Source organism: Acartia tonsa, chromosome 11 (assembly GCF_053477335.1).
Source record: "Acartia tonsa isolate MP-2025a chromosome 11, ASM5347733v1, whole genome shotgun sequence".
Taxonomy (NCBI): domain Eukaryota; kingdom Metazoa; phylum Arthropoda; class Copepoda; order Calanoida; family Acartiidae; genus Acartia; species Acartia tonsa.
In genome coordinates, this window is record NC_137270.1 from 39,986,245 (window position 1) to 39,996,933 (window position 10,689).

Sequence of the window (10,689 nt, forward strand, 5' to 3'; positions counted from 1 at the left end):
GGTCTCCTTAACAAAACCTTAGATTAAAAAAAATCTCCAAAGAAACGGACAACGGGGCCTTCAAATAGGGCACAATGGTGGTTAGAATCCGTTGGAGATTAAATCTTAGCTGCTCCTTCTTGCCAATTATTGCAATTTAAAGTTTTGCGGTAAAAATGCCTAAAATTACAAGAATTCCAAGGATATATGCATACATGAACACCTTAATTCATCAAATAAAAAGGTGAGTTTAACATTTGAGGAGTTTAGATGTCTCTGCATATGTAAACTACACAGTCCCTCCCCATTTACAAAATTTTAAAACTTTAAAAAAATTATTTTAACAAGAGTAATGAAAAAGGTACAATGTCTAGTTTATAACTTTAAGCTAGAAGCTGTTACCCTGGAACCAGTAGAAAAAACCTCAGTTCAAGTTTACATATAGCTAAAGTTAGTATTGCTATACTTGCTTATATTACTTAATTGGAGGGGGGGGGGGAGGGAGATTGTAAAGCAATATGGAGGGAAGGGGGGCTTGGAGGGGGGGTTTCAGCAAATTTTGTAAAAGTTGCTTTTGACCTACCAAAGCATATCTCAGAGGTTTGCTTTGCTGCTATAATTCTAGCGGTTTCTTAGTAACACAACAGAGTAGTACCCTTTCAACTGCAACCCCCCCCCCCCTTTCTCTCTTTGCAAAATGTTATGTTTATGATTTATGAGGGGAGGGGAAGAGGTCAGCAATATATGTAAAAGTGCTTTGGGTCCTACAACAATACAAATCCAAAAGCTTAGGTATATATTAGGGTTGGGCCGGTTACCGGATATTGAAACTATCCGGCCGGATATCCGGCTCTATAATTTTTTATACTTTACACCAAAAATCTCTGCTTTTTAAAATCTTAAATGGCTCTAATTTTCTTATTATTGAAGCTAGAAGAACACTTTTTCTGAATAAGTTTAACTTTATGTAAATTTAGATAAGATTTCTGAAGAAATTTTTTTTTACTACTTTAATATCTGGTAATTTGGCCGGTTATCCGGCCGGATAACCGGTAATTTGGCCGGATAACCGGATATTTGCCGGATATCCGGCGTTGGCCGGATATCCGGTCGGTTACCGGATATCCGGCATTTGAAATCAGCCGGATATCCGGTATCCGGCCAAAAAAGTATCTGGCCCAACCCTAGTATATATATATATCTAATAGTTTTTTAAAACACATTAGAATGATCTTCTGCCACCCCTCCCCCCCCCACCCCCTCCATTAGGTTAGGACAAAGGGGAGGGGGGGGGGGAGAAGGTGGTCAACATAATTTCTACAAACTTTTGGCCTAAAAACCTTACATAAAAATTTTTCCCACTATACTTCAATTAGTTTTTGAGAAACATAATAGCATTACTATGCTTCCCCCACCCCTCAACCCTAAAGTTTGTAGGTTGTGAGAGTATGGGGGGGGGGGAGCAATATTACTAAAAGTAACTTGGGCCATATGTAAACTTAAACTGAAGTTTTTTCTTCTAGTTCCAGGGTAACAGGCTTTAGGATAAAGTTGAAAATTGAACAAACCTCTTTAAGCTTATAGTACCTTAATTATTCCTCTTATTGAAGTTAAAAACATCATTTATAGTAGTAAAAATTGTTTTGAATGGGGATGTAGTGTGTAGTTTACATATGAAGAGATATCTTAACTCTTCAAATGTTAACTCACCCTTTTTATTTGATGAATTAAGGTGTTCACTTATGCATATATCCTTGGAATCCTTGCAATTTTAGGCATTTTTACCACAAAACTTCAAATTGCAATATCTGGCAAGAAGGAGCAGCTAAGATTTAATCTCAAACAGATTCTGACCACCACTGTGCCCTATTTGAAGGCCCCGTTGTCCGTTTCTTTGGAGATTTTTTTTAATCTAAGGTTTTGTTAAGGAGACCTGTGAGAGAATAAAGATGAAATCAAAGAAATTGAACACTTACAAAAACGCTTATTTTTAAAAATAACATTTCGAAGATAATTTACCTTAAACCCCTGGGATGTGAGTTCAATGGTATACTGTTTCTCTTCTCTTGTAGTTAGGTTCAGGAATATACAACTACGAGAACTAGCTAACTGTTCACTAACACATACCAACTAAATATAATTATAGTTAGGTACAGATTAAAACCAGTTTTGTTAGCCCAGAGGAAGAAGGCCCGGGCAAACAAAACTGCTACCTATTAATTTTATGATTTTTCATTTTTAATATTCGTAGAAAGTTAACTGTAAAACGATGCAATACATAATTTTTCGGTATGGCTGGGAACCTGTTCTCATCCAGCGGATATTAATCGGTTTCGAAAGCCATACAGGAAATGATATTACCTTGACATATTTCTCTACATCCTTGATGACACCTCTGGCCTCTTCTTTCCAACCTTCCTCGTCCAAAAAGGTCTCCTCACAATCCTTAACAAATACATCAAATTAAAAAAGGATGACAACATCCATAAAAACGAAGCTCTAAAATCAGAACATTAATTTGTAAGTCTGAACACAAAATTTGTTTCAAAATTGCGTAAATACAGGATACAGTAAAGGGGCATACTTTAATTCAAGGTTTTGATAACGAGAGATGCCTTGCTTATGCTATTGTACCTTGTTGTTAAAAAATCAGCATGTTTTAAATGGACGTACGATCTTATTAGAATGATTAAAGAATTGCTACGATTTCTAAATAGTACCTAAGCGTTACTTATAGTAATCTTCAAGAAAAGTTTTAAATCTATAGGACACTTCTAAAAGTCTAATTTAACGATACGGACGGACGGACCCACCCTAATTAAAGGAAAAGGAAAAACCAAAAAAAATAATTCAACATGAAATGTGCAAAATAAAAGAAGGAAAATCTGGGAATGAAAATGGGAAAAATCAGCTGAACTTTATATTGAACATCCAAAGCTAGAGAAAGTTTGGTAGGACTTTAGATTTGTACATATGTTGCAGATGCATGCAGTGATATTTCTTCTGAGGAAAAGTATCTTGCCTCTAACTTTTTTCAATTTATATTATCTACCCTACTAGTTTTGTGTTCTACTCTAATTAAAATAGGTAGGTAGGTATATAAATACAAAGCTAAAACATTTTTAAAATATCAAAAACTTTGTATAGGTCTAAAGTACACAAATCAAAATTTGTTTTCTGTTTAAAATTATATTCAGCAATTCATTGGAAAATGGTCACCTTTTTACCTATATTCCTAAAAAAATGACATTTTTGTAATAGTCTTATAGATTTGATTTTAATTTTACGTACTATTACATAGATAAATAAATACTATTTGATAAATAAACAAACGAAAATTGTTTAAATTAGTAGTAGTTGGTGAAAGGTTTTTTCATGCTAAAGTAAAGAAGTTACTCTACAACTTACTACTTATAAGAAATGTTTTTCAAAAAATTAATGTTTTATGAAATCGATAAAGATTACTTTTTAAGATGTCAAGAACCATCAAAAAGAAAATTGTTCTTGTTTTATTCTAAAATAAAATGTAAACAAATACCGGGAGGGAGGGGACATTGGAGTGTTTATTACACTGATCCCAAAAGTTTGATAATAACGCTTTCTTATTTGTTAGCTCAACAACTTTGGGAACTATTATTTGATTTTGATTGAATTGTTCATTAATTTGAGTGTCTATACATTTCAACCACTAATTGTAATCTACAGAAGGGCTTATTTTGTGTAAAATAATTGGGGATGTACATCAATTTTTCTGTCATGTTCTTAACCCTTTAGATCTATGAAACAAACACCTCGAGTATATAATAAAACTAAATGAAAATAGAACATTTTTTTCTCAGTTTTAACTCAGGTTCAGTTGTAATTAATTTTTATAAAACGAAAAACACAATTTATGATAGAAACAAGGATGACTAGATTAACAAAAGCGAAGCTCAAATCATCAGACATGTTAAGGGTTAAGATAAAGAGAGGGGTAGGTTTCTGGTAAAATCCGTAAAGGTTATGTGTTATAAGTTTAAAAACAGTAGAAGAACGATAAAAATGTTAACTTTAAAAAAAAATTTTGTCTATAGCTTTTTTCAATAAGAAATACCTACACATATTCAGTGAATATTATCGTTCTACTACTCTCTTTAAGCCTTAAAACACACACCTTTACGTATTCTACCAGAAACCTACCCCTCTCTTGATGTACATTCCCAAAGATGATAAACAAAAAAAAACCAAGTATTGACACTGCTAGTTTAGACCAACCAATCAAGATGTTATATATAGGGATGATGGAAAAGCACATGAACCAAAATCTTTTTAACCCGATAATTAATATCATAGCAAGCCTTGCTGTTACTTATTTCTAAGTCTTTAAATTATCTGAATGAAGTAGGTAATACCTTTATTTTTAAAAATTTAAAAAGTTGTAGCCACTAGAAAAAAAAGTTTAGCAAAGTTTTAAAATTTCAAAATTCATCAAACATGAATTTTTATATTTATCATCAAAAGAAATATGAATTTCAAATTTTAATAATGTAAATTAAGTACTTACATAAATAATACATCAACAACAGTTTACAATAGTTATCATTTTAAATAGGTTTCCTAATATTTTTTTTCAATTATTATTCTTACACCAATTCTTATCCTAAATAGCATTTCTTTGAGATGTTGTCATCCTTGTTAATTTTTCATTCATAGCTACATGAGTTTAAACTGTGAAAACTAAATAGCAGGGCTTGGCAACCACGCGTCATTCGCGACTTGGCCTCAAATTTAAACCCGTTTAAAATGCTTGAAAAATTGTTTTAAAACAGGGATTTGTCATTTTTGGATCAAGTTTTAGACTTCCAGCCTATTTTTAAATCTTTAAAAAGTTAATATCATTGAGGCTAACAAGCGGATAAAGCGCAGCTGCCTAGCCCTGCTAAATATGACCTAACTCAACTAAAACTAAAATAACAAGAACAATTATGAAAAGAAACAAACTCTGAAAAGTCTGGAAAAAAAATATTTCATTTAAATATAAGATTAGTTTACCTCTAACTTTTTGACAAGTCATAATTAAGAGATTCTCTAGATAAGCTAAAGGCAAAAGAAACATTTGTTTCCACTGAGTTAAATTTCTAATATTAAATTTAAACATTAGCACTTAGAGGCCTCGCCATTGACGTCTTTAGTTTTTATTGAGAAGATGATTTATCTGAAGATAAATGTAGCAGTTGCAGCCCCTAATGAAAAAAAGCTAAACCTTATACTTTGTATTCTAAATAAGATTAAAGATTTGCTTCGCTGCAAAAAGCACGAGAATTTGAAGGAAAAAGATTGGTAAATATTTTTCCCATTTTCATGAGTGATTATGAAAATATATGGTCAATAAAAATGCAACATTTTAGTTAGAAGGAAAATATTTCAGGGAAAGATAAATAGCAACCCAAGAAAAAACTTTCACAGGTCAGTAAAGTAATAACCTCATATGAAACGGGAGGATTAATAATTATTTCTCCATGGTTTTGGTTATTCCATTGTTTTCCTGGTATAAAAGGCAAGAATTTAAACTTAACAACTTGGGAAGAAGATTATTTTATTGTTTATTGTACTGGCCTATTAGTTTCATATCCTTATACTAAAGTAACAGGATGTCTGTTTGTCTGTGTGTTTGTACCGAAGGATCTCGCTAACCGCTAAACCTATTGGGTTCTCCTTAACAGGGTAGCTTCTCATAGGTCCTTGGAAGGTTTATAACTATTTTGGAGGAGGGTACCACCACCCTCCCAAGAGAAATCGCCTCTAGAAAAAAATTACTCCCCCCCCCAAAAAAAAAAATTAATTTCTTAAGTAAAGATAAAAATAGGGGGGACCCCCTCCCCCCGAATATGCTTTATTTATTCTTTTAAAATCTAAAATAATAAATAAGGTTTTCAAATTCGACTCTCCCCTCCTCAAATACCCCTAGAGGCCTCTAGGGGCGTAGCCGCTAGTATATATATATATTAGGGTGGGTCGATTTTGGAATTTCACATTAGTAGACATTGGCAAGGGTTACTGGGCCAATATAAAACCCTGTAAAGCTTGAAAGAGGTTTTTTAATCCAAAAACAACGGGCGCGCGGGGGGTATAAAATGTGCCCGCCCCCTTATAAAACCAAAAATTGAAATTCATTCAAACACAGGCATGTTGCATATCAAAATGACCGCATTGAAATGCTGATTACAGATCTGAAAATCGTTTTGAAAAATATTGATTCAGTCTGAAATGATTTTCAAATAACCTACTAAAATGAACAATTTTGACTAAATCAGCTGTTTTTAGGTACTTAATGAGATCTTATTCGAACTAGGAGCAATATTTTTCAAAACGGTTTTCAGATTCGCAATCAGCATTTCAATGCGGTCATTTTGATATGCAACATGCCTGTGTTTGAAGGAATTAAATTTTTGGTTTTATAAGGAGGTGGGTACTATTTATACCCTCCGCGCGCCGGCAGCCATGAGAGCCAAGTCACTTTTGAAACTTGAATGGGGCTTATCATACATATATATGACTTCCACAACTTATGATAACAGTACAATCTAAAAAAAGGGTGAAATGGGCCCACCCTAATATATATATATTGAATAAAAGTAATTTTCCTTCTTAGCACACAATTTGTTTCTATAATGACAAAAAAAGCAATTTGAGATTAAATTAACATTGTAATGACTGAAAAATTTCTAATGTCTGTGTCGGTTAAATAACAAGGAAAACTTTGTCGATAGGTAGCCCAGCAATAATAGGCATACAATTTTGATGACTAGCGGCTCGGCCCCTAAAGATATCTAAGGGCACTTGATGAAGGTGAAGTGGGGGTCAACCTTTGACCTTAAAAAGAATTTTTTTTTGAGGAGAGTATTTTTATTTACGGGTGGAGGATATACCCTACCCCAAATGGACCTATAAATACCTTCTCTGTAAAGGAGAACCATGTCGGTCCAGCGGTTAGCGATAACCTTCGGTACAGCCACACAGACATCCTAGCTATATAGTAGATACGCTAGTGTTACTGACATAAACGCGTATAAATGTGTCTAGCTTAGGTATAAACACCAGCCTTAACTTAACATAAAACATACAGAAATAAACAAACAAGTTCAATTATGTTCATTACAAGCGCAGGTAAAGAGAAATATACTTATTTAATCATTATTTTGTAATATAAATAAATAAATAAATACATGGTTAAGCAAAAAGAAAATTGAACATAATGGAGAAATGGTGCTTTTAATGTTGCAGAAGAATGTGTTATTAATTATTAATAAAGACAAGACTTGTAAAAATTATCGAGTAGGTGCGTTACTGACACATAGCACAGCTAGGCAACAGCCAGACAGCGGTCATCTTACCTTTCCTCGTCCCCCTTACCTTCACTTCCTTCCCTTTTTTTTCTAATTCACCCTATTTTCCTATTCCTCCCGCCGTCAGTATGGCTATTTAACTTTTCACCTTTGTTTATACTTTGACTTAGTCCCATGTCATATGCTTGTTAGCCGTATAGTTACTCTATAGTTTACTTTGTCGGTAAGTCTGAGTTATTGACCTTCCATGTTTAAACAAAGGGGCATTTTAATATGCAATTAGAGAATCAGGAAAGTTAACAACCAATAGACAAACCACTCCTAACTGTCAAAAGTACATTAAAATAAGCTATGAACGTTTGTTAAAATATTTACTTTACGCTAACTAATACCTATTAGTTATACTTGTTCTTGTAACTTAAAATCACCCAATTATTCAGATAAAAAATCGAAAAGATTTTTCAAATTACGAATTACATTTTTGAGATAATATTCTACTAGCCATCAATTCTGACTATACCTAGATAACTAATTTTACTTTTTCGCCAGTATTTTAAAATAATTTTCATAAAAATACAAATAACTGCATAAATTCTAGACCACCATACATTCTGTCTTAACAATTAATATTTCAAACTTTTGTAAATGTTTTCTTTATATAAACAGATGAGTTTACAGAGACTTAGACAAATATAGGAAGGTTTTAATCCTCTAAGGATTGAATGAAATAGTTTTTTATCAAGATTGAAAGAAAATGTTGAATAATATGAAATATATACCTATAGGGAGGGGAAAAGTTACCATTATATTAACATACATCCCTTACTTTTCCCATCATTTTATGACTTAAAATATGTATAATCTCTAAATACCTGCCCCTACCCATGGAAGTCACGAGAAAAATATAAAAGACTTCTTTGTAGTTCTATCTACAACGAAGCACCTCCATAACTCGGACTTTGTCCAGCCGTTTGAGTCACACATACTCAAATCCACTTTTTACTGCCTAGTGCATTACGAAATATCTCTATAAACCTTGCCTTACCTTTTTTTCAAATAAGTTGGTAATATTACAGGAAACTACAATAAAATGTTTCCCTAATTAAAAAATAGCCTATCTGAAGAACAAAATTATAGAAAAAAACGGTTTGACACTTACTAATTTTGAACTAAAAAATCAAAATTCAGTAAAGGATAAGATATAGTGGTTATAAAACGTTGGGTATCAGTGTAATTACAATGACCCTTCCCTCCATTATTGTGACATGCGCCTGACAAATTATATGAATAATAACTTGTTAATAAAACAGGACTTTTTTTAGTTCTAATAGTATGCTTTGCCTATTTTTTCATAAATTTCATGACTTCTAAGATATCTGAAAAAGCTTTATTGTTACTGAGCATCTTATGGACAATATTTTTCTTGTAGTATTTGTCTAAACTACTCTTTCAATCCTTTCAGTAAGAGGGGAAGGTATATTCATACACCGATTTAAATTAATTCATTGTATATTAATAAAAACAGAATTTTAAATAAGTGTTATCATGATACCAATATGTAAATAAGTAAAAGAACAGGGGGGGGATTTGAAACTAAATACAATTTATAATACAATTAAAATCAATCAAAATTTAAATGGTTGAATATCTGTCTAAATTCCGTAAATGAGAAAGCTTTGTTTGAACTTGTCTGTATTGAGTCTAGATTATAGATAAGGTCTTAAGTAAATGTTAGATTTGTCTTCGAGAAATTTTAGATTTGTTTATGTTTTATAAATGGATGTATAATACGTGGATATATTGACAGGGGAAAAAATTGTCGTCAATTTAGGTTGTTAATATGGAAATATTTTATTGACCAGTTGGTAAATCTAGTAGGAGGGGAGAGGATGGGGTAAAGGGGTGGGTTATTTTAACGAGCTGCGAGTGACACTTTATTAGAGTACATGAAAATATAGTGCAACATCCAAGTAATTATAAATCGATGGTTTTATATTTAAGATACCAGAACACTTCTATAATAGAAGTACAGGCCCTGTAAGACAACTGGAGGTCAAAAAGCTATATTTGACCGTATATTAAAATGAAATCAAATTATTATAGGTACTTTTAAACAACAAGTGAAAAACAGCTGAAATTCCATATAAACCAAAAGGAAAGAAATACTTTTTGAAAACCATTGTTTTAGAGGTCTTAAACACTAGACTATAAAAGTTTTAAAGATTTTTAATCAATATAATAGATTTGAAATCTGAATAAAATTTTAAGGATTTTTTATAAAATTAGTTATTTATATAATTCTTTATTTAAAGGCGCAAACACAAATTAAGTTAAATAATTTTGAGATCTGTGATTGGTGGATTGAAAACTATCTGCGCTCTGATTGGAGAAGCTTAAGTGACGTACATCATTCAACCAATTAGAGCGTAGGTAGTTTCCAATCCAGCTATCCTATTGGTCAAAATTTATTAACTTAAATCGTATTTGCGCCTTTAAATAAAGAATTATATAAAAAACGAATTTTATAAAAAATCCTTAAAATTTTATGCAGATTTCAAATCTATTATATTGATTAAAAATCTTTAAAACTTTTATAGTCTATTAAACACCTTTCTAATTATGTTAGACTAGGTAATGATTATCTTTTATGAGAAATTGTAACCCGTAAAAAGTGAATAAAAAGAGAGGGGTAGAGAACGACTTAATTTAAACAAAAACAGGTTTACAACTAATGTTAGAATAACGTGTTGAAAATTATACTACAAACCTGGAATTTGGCCATAACGTCGACATTGAGTGGTTGGTACTGACAGGTAAATGAACTTCTTATTGTTAACAAAAACCGGTTTACAACTAAAAAACACTACAAACCTGGAATTTTGCCTTGACGTCTACACTTGGGGTGGTGGGCAGTGAATTAATCTGACAGGGGGAGAGTGCGTCTGCTTCACTGGAACCCGACATACTGATCACTCAATTCACCTGAACAACAAAAAACATTTATTTAATTTTGCAATTCAACCTTAAAGAAAACTTAGAAAGAGAGGGGACAATGGGCTGTTTATTACACTAGTCCCCAAAGTTTTAAGAACTTTTTTTATATGTTGGCTTAACGACGTGATTGGTTGGTATATTAAGTTAAGTGTTCAATCGTTTCATGTAACCATTAATTTTACGCTACATAAGGGGTAATTTTGTTTATCATCATATATTAATTCATCGGCCATTGTCTTATCCCATTAGATCCCTGGTAAAAACTACAAGGAAGTAAAAGAAACTACAATCATGGACAATTATGTCTATAACAAGCGCATTTAAATAAATATCAATAAAACTATTTCAGCAACTTTTGTCAAAAAGTAATAAAAAGAAAATATTGTATGTA

The 10,689-nt window shown here is 32.0% G+C and overlaps 1 protein-coding gene across 1 annotated transcript in view; it reads right to left on the reverse strand.

The window, feature by feature from the left end:
* LOC145331285 (GSK3-beta interaction protein-like) overlaps positions 1-10,268 on the reverse strand; it is a 16,858-nt gene extending 6,590 nt beyond the window's left edge. Inside the window, exons 1-3 of the mRNA XM_080175903.1 lie at positions 10,176-10,268; positions 2,341-2,424; positions 1,999-2,109 (exon numbers count right to left, since the gene is read on the reverse strand). Coding sequence (XP_080032029.1) covers positions 1,999-2,109; positions 2,341-2,424; positions 10,176-10,268 — 288 coding nt within the window. The remainder of the gene's footprint in view (positions 1-1,998; positions 2,110-2,340; positions 2,425-10,175) is intronic.
* Positions 10,269-10,689: the final 421 nt, after the last annotated feature.